Source organism: Carcharodon carcharias, chromosome 17 (genome assembly GCF_017639515.1).
Source record: "Carcharodon carcharias isolate sCarCar2 chromosome 17, sCarCar2.pri, whole genome shotgun sequence".
Classification (NCBI taxonomy): Eukaryota; Metazoa; Chordata; class Chondrichthyes; order Lamniformes; family Lamnidae; genus Carcharodon; species Carcharodon carcharias.
In genome coordinates, this window is record NC_054483.1 from 14,924,297 (window position 1) to 14,946,500 (window position 22,204).

Consider the following 22,204-nt stretch of genomic DNA (forward strand, 5'->3'; position numbering starts at 1 on the left):
TTGAATAAATCTCCAAGTGTGCAGCTTGGAGCATTTTACAAATCACGGTCTAACAGCAATGCCAAAACTCTCAATGTGGTTTATTGTGATGTCCTAACATTTGCGGTTCACAGAGATGGAGAGCACAGGAAGATAAAAACTGGTCTTCGATGATTGTTTACAAAGTCAGGTGAGACCTCTGTGATGACACAACATAGTGATCAGTGCAGTGTCAGGGTTTGAGAGCTCAATGTACTCATATTTTACGTTATATCTGTATCCCACTCTGATGGCACAACTGAATGCAACTCGAGAAAACAGTCATTATTTAAAAATGATGAAACTCAAATAAAAATTAAATGTGCACTTAAGTAGACGCCGGTTCAAAAACACCAAACGGTTCTATGTTAAACATCACCCAATTTAAACTTACCAATTCACACTTGAAGTAACTGAAAAAACTTTCATCCAGTGTGAAGTATCTCCTCTTCCAGCTTTTTCTCTGCAACATTAATTATAAGCTCATCAGCTGACGGTGTGGTGTATAAGAATATTAGAAACAAAGGGTAACTGAGAACTCAAATCAACATGGCAATGAACTGAAAACTCGAGTCAGCTTGTCCATTCTATCATTCATAACTGAATTATGGGGCTCAGGCATCATTTCAATTAAGTCTAAGCCCATGTCAGTCAAATTCACACGCTACCGGCAATCCAAGTAGGCTCCACATTATAATAGGATTGAGGCTCATTTTCAGAAGCAAACAGTAAAATTTACCCTTGCAAAAGCACTCACCACAATGCCCTGTTTCACACAGAACCCACTCTTCAAAACCTGAGGTCCTAATGTTTGCTTGCTTCCAGACACCGGAATGTGACTTAAGGAACGTTTCAAAACGCTGTGTGTAGCAGATTCAGTAGCTTCTTGACTTTCGCCCCCATTCACCTTGAGACCAAAGCAAAGAAGAGACAGTGAGCTCCTTGTCATAAACTACCCCAGAATGCACTACGAATCACAAGATTATCTGGTCATTGTCACATTGCTGTTTGTGGACATTTGCTGAACGCATATCAGCTGCACTTCATTGGCTGTAAGGCATTTTGAGACATCCAATGCTCGTGAAAAGTGCTATATAAAGACAAGTCTTTCTTTCCTTCCACCTCTAAGACATTCATTGAAACCTAACTCTTTGACCAAGCTTTTGGTCATCTGTCCTAATAGCCACTTCTGTGGCTGAGTGTCAAAATTGCTTTTTGTAAAGCACCTTGGGACGGTTTACTATATTAAAGGCACTAAAGAAATCAAAATTGTTGTTAATAAAATGGGAAGGTGAAAAGCAGAGTGTGTTTAATTAGCACAGTTAATGAACAGTGGTAGATCTTTATGAAGTAAATTTATGCACATGAAGTACATTCACCATGTATTGTAGGTGTGTGTGTGTGCACAGCTTTTTCTATTAAAAATAGTGTGGGCAGCTGTCAGCATGGCCTCACCTGTTGTAAGTTAGCAATTTCTATTTGACGATAGTGCCATTATAAATCCATTGATGTGAATAATGGTGCTTGGGGGAGGGGAGACAAATAATGAGAACAAATTGGTACAAAGAATTGGGTGTCAGTCGTGTATATAAAAAACGAATTCCAAAATGCCTAAAGTGCACCTATCTTAATATACTGCATCCTCTCCATGATCGCCTGAATACTTACCGTCTCCTAGTATCTCTGAGCATCCATTTCACAAGGATGTGACTTCAAATGGATGCCTTACACAACCAAACATCAGGAAATAGCATGCAGGACCACCTATTCTCCAAATTCACATGCAAATGACTCTTCTAACCCATTTCAGCCAGAAACTTCTTCGACACAAAGTGGCCTGAGATTGGGGCCTGAATTTTTGCCAAGTCGGAAGGGCCCCGTGCCTCAGGCAAAATGGCATGAAAGCCCCGATTCCGAAAGTCCCGCCCCTTGCACCTTGCACCTACCATTTTCCTCAGGGGGACAGGGGTGAGAGCGGTTTCTCACACATCCTCAGGTTACAGAGGCAGCAGCACATTCAAAAGTACAGCTGCTTTGACTCAGAACCAATTTTCAGCACCCAGGCTTCTGAAATATGGCTCGTGGGCTTTGGATGTTGAGGAAAAGGTCTAATCCTCCCAGAGTTCTTTGGAGAGGTCAGGTACCCTTTTGGAAAGGTAGGGTACTTTTTTTGGAGAGATTCAGGTACCCATTTGGGTTTGTTAACAGTGGACATTAATGTGGGTTAAAGATGGATACACACTATGGAACTGTCAAACTGTCAAGTCATTTCAATCACCTACCCTATAAATTTTGAAATAAAATAGCCTGTTGTGACTCTCAGTTGAAAAATATTGAAGCTTGCAATTTCAGTAGATGTTTGTTGACGTAATCCATTATATGATTAGTGCTGCTTGATTGCTTCCATGACTCATCATAGAAGTGGGGGGGGGGGGGCTGCTAAAAGGATTAACTATCTTTGATCTGGGGCTTTGAACACAAATGCTTGTTTTCATAAGGGTTTAAGTACTTGAAGGAAATTGTTTTATGAGGGATTAAGTACTTGGAGGAATTTAAATTTATTGAATGGGCTTTTATCGATCAGAGTTCTTATAATAAAGTGAAGTCTGCAATAGATACTTAGAAGTTTACTTTCTTCCATCTCAACATGGCTCCTGAGATCTGCCCATTGTGGATACTGGGTGAGTTGGCATGGAGGGTCTAAGGGCAAAGAGTGTGGGGGCATGGGTGAGCATGACTTGACACTAGTGTAGGGGCTATAAAGGGCGAGTGGGAGATCATGGGGTGGCATGAGTTGGCACTGTTGGTGTGGAGGATATGAGGGGCCATGGAGGTGGGTCGAGGGGTATATGTTGGTAAGGGACTTGAGGGGCCATGGGGAAGTGGGGGCACAAGTTGGCATGGATGGGGCAAGGGGAATGTGTGGGGGGGATTAGGGCTAGAGGGCTGTTTCATTTGTTGTTGTTTTATTACAACTAGAATGAAGTTTCGCAGTCCCTGTAGCTGTCTCCACAATGTTTCCAGGGGCAGCCTGCTGATTTCAGTTAGCACCTGCTCCCCCAGAATCTTATAGGGAAGTTTCTCCGGAGCCAGGCTTGTGGAGTTGGAATATTTCCCCACTCTGCATACCTGACTTGGGAGCGAAAATTTTTCCCTGGGTTCAGCCATTTGCTTCCATAGTGTCAGCTGATCTCTAGCTTCAAGTGCCAATTCAGTACTTGAGCACAAAAAATCTAGCTGACACTCCAGTGCAGCACTGAGGGACTGCTGTACAGTTGGAAGTTGCTGTCTTTCAATTGCAATGTTAAACCGAGGCTCTTCTGCCTTCTCGGGTGGACATAAAAGTTCCCACAGTATTTCAAAGAGCAAGGGGATTATCCCTGGTGTCCCAGTCAATATTTAACCCTCAATCAACATCACTAAAACACATATTTCTCTCTCCACAGATGCTGCCAGACCTGCTGAGTTTTTCCAGCATTTTTTGCCTTTATTTCACCAATGTTTGCTTCATTACAACAGTGATTCTGCTTCAAAGGTACTTCATTGGCTGTAAAGCTCTTTGGTACATGTTGAAGTTGTGAAAGGTGCCATGGAAGTGTACTCATAAATGTAACTGTAGAACTCTGTAAGACATCACACCGTCCAACTCAAGCGCACAGTTCAAGGTTTCTCATCCCACCTATACAGGAAGGTAGTGCGGTTTTTACATTGCTGGGGCATACAGCTGTGCCTCCCCCAAACTGATGTCAACAGTTGTTTTGTTGGTGGTACCAGCTCTCTCAATCTGTCCCTGCAGCGTGAAGTCAGCACCTTCAGCCTCACCACAGTGCATAACCACACGAGGAACACACCACAACAGTCTCTCGACATCTGGCCTCTGCCCCAGTATACTTCCCTACCCTATGATGTGTTAGTAAGCTATGCAGGCCAGAGGGTCCCAGGTTTGATTTTCTAGTTTGTCTTTTATTTATTCATTCACAGGACATCAGTGTCGCTGGCTGGGCCAGCATTTATTGCCCATCCCTTATTGACCTTGAGAAGGTACTGGGTGAGCCGCCTTCTTGAACCGCTGCAGTCCATGTGGTGTAGGTACATCCACAGAGCTGTTGGGAAGGGAGTTCCTGGATTTTGACAGTGAAGCAATGGCATCATAGTTCCAAGTCAGGAAGCTGTGTGACTTGGAGAGGAACTTGCAGATGGTTTCTATGCACCTGCTGCCCTTGTCCTTCTAGGTGGCAGGGTTTGCGGCTTTGGGAAATACTGTTGAAGAAGCTTTGGATGAGTTGTGCAGTGCCTCTTGTAGGTGGTACACACTATCCCAAGCTGTATAGGTTTTAGACGTGGAGTCGATCAAGCAGGCTGCTTAACCCTGGATACTCCTTGTGGTCAGCTGAGCAGGGGCAATAACAGACCTGCTACTCTTAGTCTCAGCAGCCCTGGCCTGCAGGGGTTGTGGTGGTGGGGGGCTGGGGTCTGGTGGGTTAGAGAGAAACAGCCAGAGAGTTCCCATCTCTGATCCTTATCTCATGACTCCAGCATGTGTGGGGATGTCGAAATGCAGGATGAGCCTCAGTTACTGCTGCTCTTTTATGCGTTCTCCTATTCTCACTGGCCTGCGTGCACACATGAGAGAGGCAACAGTTGTCAGTAACCTCTGCTGGGAGTCGGGTGGGGTGGGAGGTGGGGGAAAGAGGCAGAAAGCGGGAGTGTGTGGAAAAAAGAACTTATTGTGCACTCTGTTTCATTTCTTCTGAAAATGTTTATGGGTTGATTTCGAATGCAGCTCTCCCACGGGGAAGTTGCTCTTATAGGAATCATACCTTCCATGGACAAAGCTGCACTCAAAACTTCCCATGGTCCAATCCCTAAGAACCACTCCTCACTGGGAGTGTCTAATCACAGAATGAGTCCTGCCAAATTATTCTAAAGGCAGGGCATCTAACAGTATCTGCACTTGCCCTTGCATGTTCAGATTTTTACAATGTGTGTGTGGCACATGGCTGAAAGTGCAAGCTAATAAGGTTGCAGTGAGAGAAACTGGGCATCTGAGACCTGAGTGAACAGGACAAGCAACTGTGCATCTACTTAACCAGTCAGATGGAAGGAGAGTGAAGTTAACAGATTGTGAAGAAGATGTAAATTAGAGTGCATAAATTTAATGTCAAATCAGGTACCAAAAGTGAAGTAAAGAGAGGGAGAGAAATATTGGATTAAGAAAGAGAAGGAGGCAGAAGGGAAAGGTAATTTATCAACAATTGTTTTAAACTTTAACATTTTAAAAATCTCCAATGATTAAAATCTACAGAAATGAGACTCTATACTGGTAACAGTCAATTTTCAGTGTCAGAGAGGTTGTCTGGTAGTAATTAACACATCACGTCGTTAAAAGAGCATTTAGACTGAAATGGACAAGAATTAACATTCTCTGGTGAGTTGCATCTGCATCTATCCAAGAATCGGGGATTCATGCCACTCAACATAAGCCAGATAATGAAATGCCATTTGAGAAGCTGCTGACAGATCATAGGATAGCAACTTCTGGATATTTACATTACATGCCCATCTGTGCATCAACTGAACTTGTGCACAATTAACAGCAGGTGCAATTAGCCTCGCCATTATTTTGACAGTAAGTTAGGGACCGGCATTTTTAAACCATTGCCAGGACCCTAGATCAGAGCACCAGTCCTCAAGGGACAAATTATTCTAACGGCAGGCCATCTAACAGTATCTGCACTTGCCCTTGCATGTTCAGATTTTTAAAATGTGTGTGTGGCACATGGCTGAAAGTGCAAGCTGATAATGTTGCAGTGAGAGAAACTGGGCATCTGAGACCTGAGTGAACAGGACAAGCAACTGTGCATCTACTTAACCAGTCAGATGGTAGGAGAGTGAAGTTAACAGATTGTGAAGAAGATGTAAATTAGAGTGCATAAATTCAATGTCAAATCAGGTACCAAAAGTGAAGTAAAGAGAGGGAGAGAAATATTGGATTAAGAAAGAGGAGGCAGAATCTCACGCTGCCAGTAAGGAAACTGAGTTTGAGGGGCATGTGAGTCAGAGGTCAGGCTGCAACTTTGCAGCACAAATTCCCTGACCTGTCCTCCCTGGAACCTGGTTTCCTGCTGTGATTGAACACTGACTTGATTATATGCAGAACATTACAACAGCATGAGTCCTACAACAAAGTGAAGAAACAAAACACCTGACACAACGTCTTTGTGCCTTCAAGTACAGTTCCCAGTGTTTGAAAGCTGAAGTGGTTTTTGTTCAGTTCAGATCGGAATTGAGCTAAGCAACTGCACCGATGTGATTGGCCAAATAAGGCAAAGATAATTCTCACGGTTGGTTAGAATGTGATTGATGAAGCAGTGAAGCAGAAGTTTTCCACTACATTCTGCACAGCGCTTGGCCTAAATAGCCAAGTAGTTATGGTACTGGGTTTGTAACCCTAAGATCAAGAGTTCAAATCTCACAATGGCAAACTATGAAACAATGTAACTTCATCTGAAACAGATGGAAACGTGTTTGTACTCGAAAGAGTTACATTCTGCACAGCAGCTCCTTGATTGAAACTACTCAATTTTTAAACAAGTTTAACTTTAAAAAGAAACATTTGTTGACTGATTTTAAATAAAACGGCACTATAAGTTTTAATTTTAAAAGTGATGGTGTTTGATAATCTTATATAGCTCACCCCTTGTACATGTGGGTGTCAAGAGAATTTTCTTAGCTTCATTCCTGAAAATAGGGACTCTCCCTGGTGTTCAATTACCGGAGAGGCAGTAGCCTTCTGAAACCACACCATCTTGCATTGGGGACCCTTGCTACTCGGTACTAGTCACTAATTCAATTATTGGCCCGGGCATCTTGCTTCAGGTACCATGCCCTAAGAAGGCACTGGCAACCATGGACTTCCACGTTATAGTCTGCAGGCTCTGGCTAACCAGGAGCCTCTCCCACCATTACCACCATCCATAGCTATATTGGAAGGATTTAATGCTTGATAATCAATTTGTTCAGCCACGTTATGAACTCACCTTCCGCGGCCAACAAATGCCAGAATGGGACTTGAACCTGGAGTTTCTGGCTTAGAGGTAAGGACGCTACCACTGCACCACAAGACACCCCTGTATAAACCATCAGGCCATAACTAGAGTACCGCATACAGTTCTGGTCACTGCAATACAGGAAGGATGTGATCACACTATAGAGAGTACAAAGGGATTTACAGGGCTGCTGCCAGAACTGGAGAATTTCAACTATGAGGAAAGAGCGGATAGACTGGGGTTGTGTTGTTTGGAACAGAGGAGGCCGAGGGGAGACCTGAGTGAAGTATATATAATTTTGAGGGGCCTAGATAGGAAAGGGTCCATTTCTGTTAGCAGAGAGGTCAATACTCAGGATCCAACAGATGTCAAGTAATTGGTGGAAAGGTTAGAAGGGAGTTGAGGAGAAACGTGTTCAACCAGAGGGTGGCAGAGGTCTGGATGTCACTGCCCGAAAGAGGCAGAAACTCTCCTCTCATTTAAAAAAATACTTGGATATGCACTTGAAGCGCTGTAGCCTGCAGGGGTATTTACGAAGTGCTGCAAGGTGGGATTGAGCTAGAAAGCTTGCATTCTGCTGGCAGAGACAAGAAGGGCCGAATCGCCTCCATCTCTGTCGCAAATATATTTCCATATTGGGATACCTCGGAGATGCCTACACACAAGCACTGTTCATCAGGAATAACTGATTAACAATTGGGAATCTGGCTGGAATTCCTCCGGATCCTCAGGCACTGAGGCCAATAGTGGTACTCCTCACTGCTGTCCCAGGAGTAATAGCCTCGCCTGTCACAGGTCAGCGATTCCCCTGGTTGGGAGAAGTTGAAATCATCACAGGAAGTTCAGAATACGTTTATTAATATGTATGCAGGAAGGTTAATTTAAAGTTTGTATGTTTTGAAGGATCAGGTGATACCTTATAACCTAAATCCTTTTGTGAAATGTTTGTTTGCAGATGCCTGTTCCTCAATGTATTGTCTCTTGTATATTCAGGTAACGTAACAATTCATGATGGCTTCCGTAGTTCTGTACATAACCCTAAGCCATCATTCGTCATTTAACTTTCAGCCCTGGCTCAACAATAGCGGTCATATGTGAATTCCAGGTCATGGGCTCAGATTCCAATCCTGAGACTTGGGGCAAAATTTTGCCCTGGCCAGATTTTATGGTGCTGCCGAAGTCACTGGACTTTTGAATAGCTCGCCGCATTTTGCCGGCCCACCCCCACCACAATGGGGTAAACTTCTCATCTTGAGCGTGAAACATAGACTGACACTTCCAGTGAAGTGCTGAGGGAATCCTGCACCGCTGAGGGTGCTGCCTTTTGCACAAGATGTTAAACCCATCCTGGCAGGTGAATGCAAAGATCCTGTGGGTCAGCGGTGAAGGTAGCCAAACGCCAGTGTGGGTCATGTATTTCAGGAAGGAGGCAGTGAAAACTCTTTCCCCTGGCACAACAGCGTCAGCGTACTCAAGGTCATCACTTACCCCACCCCCCAACCAACAGCAAAAACTGATTAACTGGTCACTTGCTACAATTCAGAATTCATTCACTGACTGGAGAATCCTTTGGGGATGTCCTGAAGATTTGAAAGATGCTACATAAATGCAGATTCCTTTCAACATCTCATCACAGAAAATCGGGAGGGAGTTTTCACTCTCCCAAGTCATGTCAGGGAATTGTACCCAATTATATTGATTATTCCATCTGTTAAATAGGGCCACAATTTCACATCATGTGCCCTTGGAATGCGCTATAAGTTCCAAAGTGCAAACAGTCCCACTTTATTGATTGCATTATTCTAAAGCATAACCTTTACTTGGACATGAATTTACTTTCTGTTTGTCAATCCCTACACTGGGTTCTGATTAGCTGAAAAACCAAACACTGGGACTGTTTTCAGTATGGTCACTAGCTCTTTTGGGCAATTGTGCTATCTCCAAAATGAACAACAGTAAAAAGAACATATAAATAATAAAACTTTTTAAAATGTTCTGAGGGGCCGGGAAATAGAGCAGAAAAAGATTATGGTCAAGTATAATAACTGGGAAAAGAACCAGAGTGGAGATAAGGAGATTCTTCCTTTGACACACCAGTTGTTCTGAGATAATTCAATAGTAATTTGATAGGTTTCAAAAGAGAATTGGATAAATACTTGAAAGTGGGAAAAACTGTAGCACTGTGCGGAAAGAGCAATGGACTGAGACTAATTAGACAAGTCTTTCAGGTATAGGTCTGATGGGTCAAATAGCCCCCTTTCCGTGCTGTATGATTGCATGAAAATAGCCTGATTTGTAACAAGGAGATAACCAGGCAGGATGGAGGAGGCAGGCAGAAACTGTTACATTTCAAAAACCTCTATTAAAATTACATTTTGAGTGCGTATGCCTGCAGCTTAGATTTATTGTTTCATTAATTAAACGATCCCTGGCATTTGGGGAGCTTTATATTGTTGCAGTCACAATGTGAGTGAGCTAACAACTTAAAAAACTAAATAAAGCCTCCCATGCCTTTGGATCTTTTGGCAGTGAAAGGGCCAGTAACTGCCAACAGTCTGCAAAATCACTGTGCATCAAATTAAATGTATGCGAGTATTCCAGTAATACTAAATAATTAGGAAATATTCTATAGGCGGGAGAAGTGTGCTAGTTTATTGCAGAATGCTACAGAAGGAGAGGTGTTCAGTAAGTTTTTGCAGACATCTTGTGGGAGATTAACGTTGACGTGTATTTCTAAAACTGTCAAATGTATTCTGATACTCAAACGGTTAAAGATTTTTTTTTAAAATGAGGAAGAGTAGCACAGATGTGGGTTTAATGTAAATGCAATTTCTAAATTAGTAATTTTAGTGCTGTGGTGGCCACAAGTGACTGACTTGGCTGATGAGATAACTGAACCAGAAGTTAACCAGCAACGGCCAACCACTTTATCAACTAACCCACGTCATATGATGGCAACCTGAGTTCAACCACATCAGTAGTTTGAGCACTGAATTAAAAGTTTGCAGATCCTCACTGAATGTCTGTCTGGTACAGAAGTTACATGTGAAATTTGCACTTCAGTTTTTATTTGACTTGGATGGTGTATTTTAGTATCTGTGGAAAACTTCTGATCACAATTTTTTTGGTCTTTATATGAACAAAAATGTTTCAGGAAATGGGTTGGGGGCAAGGGCTGGACTGGTTGACCCACCAAAGCCCCCACCGGCCCCTAACTCCCCAGAAGTGTGTAGGATTCTAAAGGAATGCTGGTGAATGACAATAAAATCATATGAAATCTCCCACTCAGTCCATAAAGGGGAGCAGAAACTCTCAGACCTTCCAACCGCAGTCAACCTCAGTGGGAGGAGGAAAAATATCATGTGGAGCCAAATTCAAGGAAAACTCAGGGGAATTCCTCCTGGGCTACTCAAAATCCAGAAGACTGAGGCTTCCCATGATTCATCAACGGACTAACTCAACTAACCACGTGCTCCTCCCACACTGAAACGTCCGTGTTCTGTCTGGCCTCTGTTTCTAGACTGAGCAACTCCCGATCTCAAACTTGCCTCTTCTCTGTTTCTCTCTCTACGGTGATTCCCCAGTTGTACCATATGGCTACTTCCCCAATCTCGTAAGCGCACGAGGGCAAGATCTCTATCTGCAGCAGAGCTCTCTCAAACCGCCGTTATTTCCTTCCTTATTAAACATGTCTTTGCTTTCACTTTTTGTCCTTGGAAGGAATTACCTCTCAACTCCATAGCGTTCTTTACAAATCCAACCTTCCCTTTCTCTGGCCTTCCACCTTTACAGATATTTAATCCTTTGCTGCCCTTGTGCATCCCTGCTTCAGCTCCACCCTTCGATGACGTTGTTACCACTAAATCTCAAGACAGCCCCCCCCCGCATTTTTGTCACTCCCCAGAAACAGTAGTTACCACTGAGGCCTCAAATCCATGCGTCAAAAGCTTGCATGCAACCTGTCTAGTCATTCACCTCCAGGTCTTCTGCAACAACTTAGATTTGTATACAGCCTTTTCTACATGGTGTATTCTGACAAAAATGGACTTACTGGAAGGGGTGATAAGTAGCTGGTGAAAGAGGGAGGTTTGAAAAGGGAAGGAAGGTAGAGAGGAGGAAGAGTTTTGGGATTTCATCTACTCCTAGTTATTTGCAGTTCCTCCCAGTTTCATACCATCTACAGATTTGGAACATTCATTTCTAAGCCTACTATCAAGTGATGATGCAGACAACAAAGTCCCACCATTGAGGTGCACCTTCCTTCTCCTGCCAAGCCAACCCATCTCTTCAGCCAATGTTTTATTCTTTTCAGAAGCACCTCAGCTGTGCTGTGGCTTCCAACTTTGTAGAACAGTCTCTTATTTGACTTTGTTATGAGGGAGTACAGCTGCATTCAGGTCAAACTAAGATAAAGTCAAAAAGTTACAAATCAGAGAGTAATACGCTCTGCCACTGGTTTGGGAAATGGGTGAGTTAAGGACCTCATCCTGCTTTTATGTTCATGGAGCGTAGATGGTGTCAAATACCTTACGTGTAAGTGATCCGAGCGACAGAAGGATTTTAAACCTGCAGGTGGATCAGGCCTCTGGTTGCAGGTCACTAAACCTGGGTCTTAGCATGGGAAATCGGCGACACCAATTATAAACAATAATTAAGCTGTTCCTGCAGATTTCCTGAAGAACGGAACAATCTGAATTACCATCCCACCATGCTCATCCCCATCCCCATGCCTGCTCAGCTGATCTGGCAGCCAAGTTGTGCTGACTTCTTTCTGGTGAGTTACCCAGCAGAGCAGGTTGAGTGCTGTAGAATTTGCCCTATCATGGGCTCATTACCATTTGAAGGTTTCCCCGATGGTCAAACAATCTGACAATCTCCATCACTGAACAGAGACGGATTGACAGTTCCATTTTCCCAGCATCTCTGAGACAAATAGTTTCCCATAGCTTACTGAAACATAGAATTATAGAGAGTCTATAGCAAGGAAATGGACCAATCAGCCCAACTAGTCTACGGTGGTGTTTATGCTCATTCCTCTCACCCTGACTCATCTAGTGCTTTCAACATAACCTTCTATTCCTTTCTCCCTCATGTCCTTGAATGCATTTATACTATTGACCTCAACTAATCCTGATGGTAGCAGCAAGTTCCGCATTCTCACCACTCTGTACAGCGCCTTGCTTAGGCCACATCTGAAGTACTGTGTACAGTTTTGGTCTCCTTACTTAAGAAAGGATTCAATTGCATCAGAAGCAGTTCTTGTTCACTCTCTGGCTAAATTAGTTTCTCCTGAGTTCCTACTGGATTTATTTTTAGGAGGTCTTGTGGCACAGTGGTAGCATCCCTACATCTGGACCAAAAGTTCCAGATTCAAGTTCCGTACCAGTTGTTGGCCATGGAAGTAGCATTCCTAACACCATTCAATGCGCTGATAATCAGCGTGGGAATCCTTCCACCACCTCCCCACTATTCCCTGAAAAGGGAGAAAAAGTGTGTGAAGAGATGCTAAAAAAAAAATCCTAATTTTTATGGACCCTAGTTTTGGCCTCCTTACTTTTTTCATGCCTATCCTATCAAACCTTGACATAATGTGAAAGACCTGGTAACCCATCAGTCTTCTCTTTTCTGGAGATAAGAACACCAGCCTGTTCAGGATTACAACAATAACAGGATTAGGTTGTTCAACCCCTCAAGCCTATTCTGCCGTACACTTGGACCTTGATTGACCTGCATCTTAACTCAATTTACCAGTATTGGTTCCGTAATATTCCTCCCTTTACCAAATAAAAAAAATTATCAATCCCAATTTTGAATTATTTCGTCATCTGTGGCACTGAAGGTTGTAAGGATAAGCATAGGCGATTAAAATGTTTGAATAAATATGATCTATTTGCTGTGGTTGTTCCACAAACTCATTGAATTGTGTGAAAAATACTAGAGTTGCCTTACTTTGTCCTATTTCAGCTTTTACATTAAAAAAGCAATCTTAATGTTGGCCAATGCACACTGCAAAAAATCTGCTCACACCTTTGGCTTTCTAAGTTTATCATCCTGAATAAATTACCCTCCCTCTGTCACTTTCTATCACTGTAGAAAAAAAATCCCTCACTTTCTGCCTTTCAATAAATGAGTTATTTTTCCTGTCTTGCTCTTTGTACTGCCAAATATTCCAATGTTTCTTCCTGTCATCTGATGCTGATGCAGTGTGAACTACTCTGTGAAACACTCTTTAAAAAGTCAAGTTCTAGCTCTCCACCTGTGAATAACACAATCCAAGCCAGATGTTGCTGCATTTCAACAACAACAATAGCTTGTATTTATATAGCATCTTTCATGTAATAAAGCATCCCTAAGATGCTTGACAGGAACATTATAAACCAAAAGATGAAAACAAGGCTACTGAGGAGATATGAGGGAAGATGAGCAAAAGCTTGGTTGGAGTAGTAAGTTGTAAGGAGCAACTTAAAGCAGAAAAGAGAGGTAGAGAGGAGGAGATTTGTAGAAGGGAATTCCAGATCTTGCAGTCCGGGAAACTGAAGGCACTGCTAACTATGGTGGACGATTAAAATCAGGGATGCTCAGGAGCCAGAATTAGAAGTGCGCAGATATCTCGGTGAGCAGTGAGGCTGGAGAATATTACAGAAATAAGGAGGTGAAACAGTGGAGGGATCTGAAAACGAGAATGAAAATTTTAAAATCAACACACTGCTTATCTGGGAGCCAGTTGAGGTCTACACGTAGAGGGGTAATATGCAATGGGACTTGGTGCAAGTATTTCAAAGTATGAACTGCCCATTCCATATTGCTAAACAGTTTTTTTTTAAGAAATGGACTTCACAAGCTAGTTAAAAGGATGCTTTGGTGAAAGGAACATTTTCTTCCACATTCCAGTGGCAAAATTGCCAACTTGCCCACTCAGTTAAACCTGAAGTCTTTAGAGACACAAAATTTGGAAGGGTTTTGTGGGAATACAGCAAAGCTGATAAATATTTGAGTAAGTTTTGCATAAACTTCAGTTACAGATCTCAGACACACATTTTACACTCTCTTATCACCATACACAGATTAGCTGAATCAGTGACCAGGTCCAAGACACTGATGAAGCACACAATTACCAGCTGTGAAGAGTGCATGCACTCTTAATGGTGGCTTAAGGAAAGTTTTCATTGCAGACTGATGAGCGAAAGGTCTCTTCACTAAAAGCACTGCAATTGTCCCCAAGTGTGGGTCAAAAAATAAAACCACTCAGTTTGGCAGTAAAATGACAATTCCATTCAGAGGTGCTATGGGAAATGGAAAAATCCTGCTCTAGTGCAGTGCGGTTTGTTCAGTTATTAGGCTAATGTTAAGTCAGAGTGGTGGAAGAGAATGGAAGGTGCACTGCAGAATGGGAGGCTATGCTGTACCTCCCTTTTGAAAATTTAAATCCCACCATGGCCTTGCTGTCTTTATAGCTTCTGCAAGTACTGCATCCCACTCCAAGAACTTTCCCTTTCACCAAATGGACCTCTTCTACTTAACCCCCTTCTCTTTGACCCACCTTGGATGCTTACCTTAAGCCCCACTTTGAGGGATTCGATCACCTCCCTCTCCTCCTTTAAGACCCTCCTTAAAACTCATCTCCGGCAAAGGCAGGGATTTCCCGGCCCCACCAGGGTGGGATCCACCCTGGGGGATGTGGTGGGCCAGCTTTCAGATTTTAGCTTGAGGTCTTCTTCAAGCAAGTGGCACAGTTCCATCATTGTCTTCCTCCTTAACCATCTCCTAAGTCACCTCTCCTCATTCAATCCTGGGTAATCACACCTGAAATAATTCCTATGAATGTTGGAAGAAGGGTCATACAGGCTTTCTGCCGTTGTCTTTTGGAGGGACCGGACAATCCTGGCAGCAGGCAGGGCCGGAGAATCCCGCCCAAAGCTTCTGGATACTATTTCTAACCTTTCCTCCTTTGGCTCACACTGTGCAATGCCTGGGAACATTTTTCTTGGTTAAAAGCTGTAAATGCCAAATGCTGAGAACAATGTTCAATTCCAGGAAAAGAATATGAAAATGAGTGCATTCTAAAATTTCAAAGCAGAAGTGGCAAATAAATGTTGTGGGGAGTCAGTTCTCACCTGAGTGATGGGTGTTTGCACTACAACTCCGCCAATGATTTCAGTCTTGTATGGAATCTGCTGCTTCTGGGCTTCTGTTGTAGGCCTTTTTAGTTCAGCACTGGGCTGTGGGTCATTCACATTGCCCTTTGGCACCTGTCAAAGTAAAAAAAAATGTTAAATGTCAAGAAAACAAAAGTACTGCCATATATACACCATCTAATGTCATATTTTGTCGGTAATTCTTTCTATTAGCTACAGAATAAGGAGTAGATTCATCACTCATTGATGCAATTTCAGAAATGTCAGCTTTGTAGTCTCAGGTGGTCTCAAGGAGCCTTTTCCTGTGCCACCATACATCTCAATTCTGAAGCAAATTAGTGCCCTTCCCTCCTCAAACATTTGAGGATGTCCCAGAGCTATCGTTGTTGCTTGCACAAACTATTATTTTGTTCACAGAATGATCACAAGAAGTGCAAGCCATTGGATTCTTGTCCCTGTGAAAGACATCCTGAAATTCCTATGACCTTGGAAAAATGTTCAGTTTAGCAGTTGCCAGAAAGGAAAAATGACAAGACCCCCATAAGATGTTACAGCATCATGTGACCACAGACCACCACCCTGCCCCCAAATCCTCCAAACTCCAGATAACAGCCACAAAACATGAAGCAGAGTGTGGTCCACCCAATCAGTCCTAATTATATTTAAAGCTTCAGAAATTCTCCGCTCTTTTTCCGGGGACAATGAAAATGTGTGTGGAACAAAAGAAAACATGGCAATGGTGCGATGTGTAACCAGCTTTGATTCAGTTGGGAGAAGGGCCTTATTTTTCACCAGTACCTCATGCTATCCTCTGATAGCGGAGCAATATATCCCTCTCAGTATGGTACTATATACTTAATTGTCCGCTGGTGGCTTATTCTCAAACCTAATCACCTATAAATGCTCAGTTAATTTTCGCAAAAATACAACAGCACCCCCACTCCACGCTGTCAAAGTGCAGGGCCACTCCTCAAGCATCCCAGAATCCCACCTCAATGCATCCAATCACCACACTCCATCCCCCGCAGGCTTGAAAATGGAAGGTGGCGGGGACACAAGTGGGGCTTGGTAATAAATAAAAGGGAGAAAAATAATTTTGAAATCAGAAGTAAAATCTGCAAGATCATGAGGTTACATTCAGATCAGCCACGATCTTATTGAACTGCGGAGCAGGCTCGAGGGGCTGCGTGGCTACTCCTGCTCCCAATTCACATGTTCGTATGTCTATAGCATGTCAAGAACCTACCCATATCTTGTTGCAAACTGCTATTGTGCTCAGTGTATCAATTATGCGATTGACCAATAATGTCTAACATCTGCTGCTCACTGTGGTGTTGCAATACTCAGACCACTATTCCCCAGAGTCTTGTGTACCTGTTTATATATTGCACCAATTTCTACTGATATGTGCAACTCCTCTCACCTGAGCATCTCTGGCTGAAGCTGATATGCTATCATTTAAAAAGGGGGATACTGTCATTTGGTACCTAACTGAAATAACGAGTCACATCATCGCATTCAGAAACTTCTCTGGCTTTCTCTGTGCGTTTATCAAATATATGTACTGTTCCCCTCCCATTTTTTTTTTGATTGTACTAATATACCCTTCTGCCTCCTCTGAAGACCAGTCTCTCCTAAAAATGCGAACTTGTCTGTTCTCTCCACAGACACTGACTGACCTGTTACAACTGTCCACCATATTCTGTTTTCAATCTCATCATTGAGGTATTTGTGGGAGCTTGTGTGCAATCTGGCTGTTGATGCTTTAACAATTGGGGCTTTCAAGACTAAGACAGAACCATAGAACAGTTAAGGTGCAGAAAGAGGCCAATTGAGCCCATCATGTCTGCGCTGGCCAAAAAGAGACAAAAGGAACTAGCCGCTCATTTCAATCCCGCTTTGCAGCATCTGGTCCATAGCCTTGCAGGTTACAGCATTTCAGATGCAGACCCAGGTACCTTTTTAAATGAGTTGAGCATTTCAGCCTCAACCACCAACTTAGACAGTGAATTCCAGATGCCCACCACCCTCTGGGTGAAAAGGTTTTTCTTCATATCTCCTGTAATCCTTCTACCAATCACCTTAAATCTATGCCCCCTGGTAATTGACCCATCAGCTAAGGGAAACAAGTCTTTACTGAATACCTTATCTAGGCCCCTCATAACTTTGTACACCTCAATTAGGTCACCCCTTAGCCTCCTCTGTTCGAAGGAAAACACTCCTAGCCTATCCAATCTCTCATCATAGCTGCAATTTTCAAGCCCTGGTAACATTCTTGTAAATCTCCTCTACTCTCTCTCCAGAGCAATTATGTCCTTCCTGTAATGTGGTGACCAGAACTGTACACAAAATTCCAGCTGTGGCCTAACCAGCATTTTATACAGTTCCATCATTACATCCATGCTTTTGTATTCAATACCTCGCCCAATAAAGGAAAGCATTCCTCCATATGCTTTCTTGACCACCCTGTCCACCTGTCCCGTCATCTTTAAGAATCTGTGGACAGGCACTCCAAGGTCTCACTTCCTCAACCCCTCTCAAAAACTTCCTATTTATTAAGTATTCCCTTACTTTGTTTGCCCTCCCCATATGCATTACCTCACACTTTTCAAGATTGAATTCCATTTGCCATTTCTCCGTCCACTCAATCAAACCATCGATATCATTCTGGACTCGACAGGCATCTTCTTCACTATCAACTACACAGCCAATTATCGTGTCATCTGCAAATTTCCCACTCATGTCTCCCACATTTAAGTCTAACTCATTAATATATACCACAAATAGCAAGGGCCCCAACACTGAGCCCTGTGGAACACCATTGGAAACTGTTATCCATTCGCAAAAACATCCACCGACCATTACCCTTGGTTTCCCTGTCACTGAACCAATTTTAGATCCAACCTGCCACCTTTCCCTGTATCCCATGAGATCTCACTTTCCTGTCTAGTCTGCCATGTGGAACCTTGTCAAATGCCTTATTGAAATCCATGTAGACAATATCCACCACACGACCCTCATCAATCCTCCTTGTTACTTCCTCAAAAAGTTCTATTAAGTTAGTACGACACAAGAGATTTTTAAAAATTCAATAATTGTACAAAGAGATATGGAGCTAAGGTGGGTAAATGGAGCTAAGAAACCGATCAACCATGATCTAACTGAATGGTAGAGCAGGCTCGTGGGGCTGAATGGCCTATTCCTGTTCCTCTAAAACATTCAGAAGTTGACTGCTGTATTAGAGTTTGAGCAGTAATTGTGTGGGCTGAAGCAAAGTGATACCTGTTGAAGTCTGAAAGAAGGAAGCACGCCCTCTCTACAACTCCAGCCATTGGGGCAGAGTGACAACAGCAAGTGGTCCAACACACTTAAAAGAGAAGGAACATCGGAAAGAATGAACTTACTGTAATTTTGCACGACTTGTTTAAGGCATCAACCCAGTCAAGTAAATCATTCTTATCGTTAGCTTGTAGAAAGTAGCGGCGTAGACCTGCATTTATAACTGCAATTCAAACAGATATGGTTTTACTACACTGTTTTCACCAAAATACTTTACAGTGCATTGAACAAGTAAACAGTTAGCAAGGTTCAAGACATTTCGCTACAATGGAGTTGGGTGGTGTGGAGCAGTAAGACTTGGATTCATGGCTATGATTGCCCAAACGAGGTGCAGGCAATTTAAGCTCTGCAGTCCTGGGATGCTACAAGTGGAGGAAATCACACCAGGACTTGTGCATCCATTCTGGATGAAGAAACAGTAAAATGGAGTGAGGCAAACGCAACACTGATGCAGAAAACAGGGTCTATGAGCAAGTGCCTTGTGGGCTAGCTGATAAGGTGAGGTGCAACTTCATGGGTGCAGGGATGTTTACCCAGTTTAGTACAACATGAAACTCTCCACAGAAGGTGGCAGTGCGTTACATTGGCCAGGAGACCACAGGAGATGGTTACACTGTTTACAATGCCCAAAAATAGTTGTGGGTGAAGGTGGCATGCTTTACGAAACACTCATGTGGAACCTCTGAAATACCATAAAACAAAGGTGCCATAAGCAAACAGAACATTCTGTACTTCCTTTTTTAAGGCTGTTACCACTGAGGAGGGATGTTGGCTCACATCTGACTTCTACACTTGGAGACAAACTGAAAGGTCACATGAAATGAACATGTGGAGATAGTTCCGTTGGCTTTAACAACCTGCCCACATACTCTTTCATCCGTTCCTAGCTTGTGGTTGATTTATAACACCTGCTTTATCTGCACATCAGCGTACGTCAATTCAGCTCACTAGCAGCTTGATGTGAAATCTGGCCAATTCATCTGCTCAGGAAGGCCTAGCCCCAAGCCTAAAGAATCAAACTAAACCATTTGTAAAAGTATTGAGTTGTCTTATGCATGACTTAATTGTCTATAAATCCTGCTTGCCTTATTCCCAAGTCTCAAGCCTTTGATATTAACCTCAATGTAATGGTGACTATTTCTTATGTCCAAATCATGGTTGATATTTCCAGGTTGCTTGACCTGTTTTTGCATTAGCAGTAACACAGGTGATATTTTGGGCTGAACTTTCCCACAGGATATGGAACCCAAATTCAGTCCCAGGACCAGGTCCCCACCTTGTGTCTTTCATAGTGATGCCGCTGGTCGAATTTTCACGAAGGAGCTCAATTATCAGGCCACCTCCATATCTTCTTGAGTTGTCTGCCTGAAAGCAGGTCCGACCCATAGCACCACAACCTCCACCATAGGCAGGGCAAGGAGGCAGATCCCAAATCCACCCCAGTCAGAAAGGGGATTACACCCCGTGTTGCTGGCAGCAATCTGATCTACACCAGCCGTCCAGCCAACTGGCTCCACAAGGACTCCGACTTGCTGTAGCAACATGCACTTTTACATGCATGTAGCAGCCTAGAGCAATAATTTATTTGTTTTGTGTATCTACGTACTCTTTTTCGCTTTGCAGAATGGTGGGCAGCACTGGAAGGATTTTGCAGGCTGGTCAACAACCTGCTTTCAGCCATGAGCGCTCCTTCCAAGTTTTGGAGGGGGATTTGAAGGGGCTTTCCAGCTCAGAGACAGGAGTACTACTAACTGAGCCACAAGCTCCCAATAGACTACCTCCAGTCAGATATTTTATTAACAGTTCTCAACCACCAAATCCATAATTGGTTCATCCTTGGCTTTTCAGGGTATCAGCCATATCCATGGCTGTAACTGTAAAAGCTTCCATAGGTATGTGAAAAAGAAAAGATCAGCAAAGCCAAATGTGGGTCCATTCTGGCAGAGACAGGAGAATTAATAATGGGGAATCGGGAAATGGCAGAGAGGCTCAACCATTACTTGTGTCCGTCTTCAAGGAAGAACCGCCCAGAAATAAAAGAGAACCAAAGGCGAGCTGGAATGACAAACTGAGGAAATTAGTATTCGCAAATAGGTAGTGCTGGAGAAATTAATGGGGCTGAAAGCTGATAATTCCCTGGACCCGATAATCTACATCCCAGAATCGTGAAAGAGAAGGCCATAGAGATAGTGGATGTATTTGTGGTGATCTTTCAAAGTGATATAAATTTGGGAACAGTGTCTGCAGGTTGGAAGGTGGCAAATGTAACCCCACTACTTAAGAAAGAAACTACAGACCTGTTAGCCTGACATCCGGAGTAAGGAAAATTGTAGAATCTATTGTGAAGGATGTGATGATTGGGCACTGAAGAGTCATTACCACTTGAAACGTTAACTCTGTTTTTCTCTCCACAGATACTGCTAGACCTGCTGAGTTTTTCCAGCATTTTCTGTTTTTGTTGTAATGTTTCCAAGTTTGCTGATGACACACACTTGGTGGGAATGTGTGTTGTGAGGGTGATTCAAAGAGGCTTCAAGGAGATTGGGGCTTAGTGAATGGGCAAGAACATGACAGGTGGAATATAATGTGTGGGGCTATCCTCACTTCCTACTTTGGTAGGAAGAATGGAGGTGCAGAGTATTTCTCAAATGGTGAGAGATTGGGAAGTGTTGATGTCAAAAGGGACCTGGATGTCCTTATTCATCAGTCACTGAAAGCTAAAATGCAAGTGCAACAAGCAATTAGGAAGGTAAATGGTATTTTGGTCTTTATCACAAGAGGATTTGAGTACAGCAGTAAAGATGTCTTACTTCAATTATACAGAACCTTGTGCACATTGTACAGTTTTGGTCCCCTTACCTTCGGAAGAATATCATTTCCATAGAAGGAGAGCAGCGGAGGTTCACCAGACTAATTCCTGGGATGGCGGGACTGTCCTACGAGGAGAGACTGAGGAGACTGGGCCTGTATTCTCTTGAATTTAGAAGAATGAGGGGTGATCTTAGTGAACTTACAAAATTCTCAAGGGGCGTGACAGGGAGATGTAGATAGGATGTTTCCCCTGGCTTGGACAGGGTGGTTGGTGAGTGGGGGTTGCAGAGTGTGGTCTAGCACCAGGGGATACCATCTCAGAATAAGGGGAAACCCATTTAGGACTGAGATAAGGAGTTTCTTCACTTGAGGGGAATGAATCTTTGGAATTATCAACCTCAGAAGACAATGGAACCTCAATCATGGAGAATGTTCAAGACAGATATTGATAGATTTCTAAATACTATTTACATCAAGGGATATGGAGATAGCGTGGGAAAATTGTGATCTAGTTGAATGGCAGAGCAGGCTTGAGGGGCTGAATGGCCTATTGCTGCTCCAATGTCCTATGTAACAGTCTTGCATTTAGTGTTTTTGGTGACAGAGTCCTGATAACATTTTCCAAGAAAACTTTCAGAATCCCATCGGTTTCCTCATAAATGAGGCTGGAGGTGCACTTAACAACCCCATGTTGAGCGAAGTGGCAAATGGCAACAGGCCACCTCCATGTTCACTGTCCACTTAGGGATGGTGGTCAGCTACCAGGAATGGGGGCTCATGACAGTGCCGGCCCCCACTGTGTAAGCACTGCAAGTTGCTGCTGAGGCCCAGGGAGCAATAAGTGGCAGGCAG

The 22,204-nt window shown here is 43.2% G+C and overlaps 1 protein-coding gene across 1 annotated transcript in view; it reads right to left on the minus strand.

The window, feature by feature from the left end:
• The window catches only part of LOC121290111 (pleckstrin homology domain-containing family A member 2-like), a 105,370-nt gene that overhangs the window by 16,781 nt on the left and 66,385 nt on the right, over window positions 1-22,204 (minus strand). Inside the window, exons 5-8 of the mRNA XM_041210295.1 lie at window positions 18,607-18,704; window positions 15,182-15,316; window positions 776-925; window positions 413-481 (exon numbers count right to left, since the gene is read on the minus strand). Of these exons, the coding sequence (XP_041066229.1) occupies window positions 413-481; window positions 776-925; window positions 15,182-15,316; window positions 18,607-18,704 (452 nt within the window). The remainder of the gene's footprint in view (window positions 1-412; window positions 482-775; window positions 926-15,181; window positions 15,317-18,606; window positions 18,705-22,204) is intronic.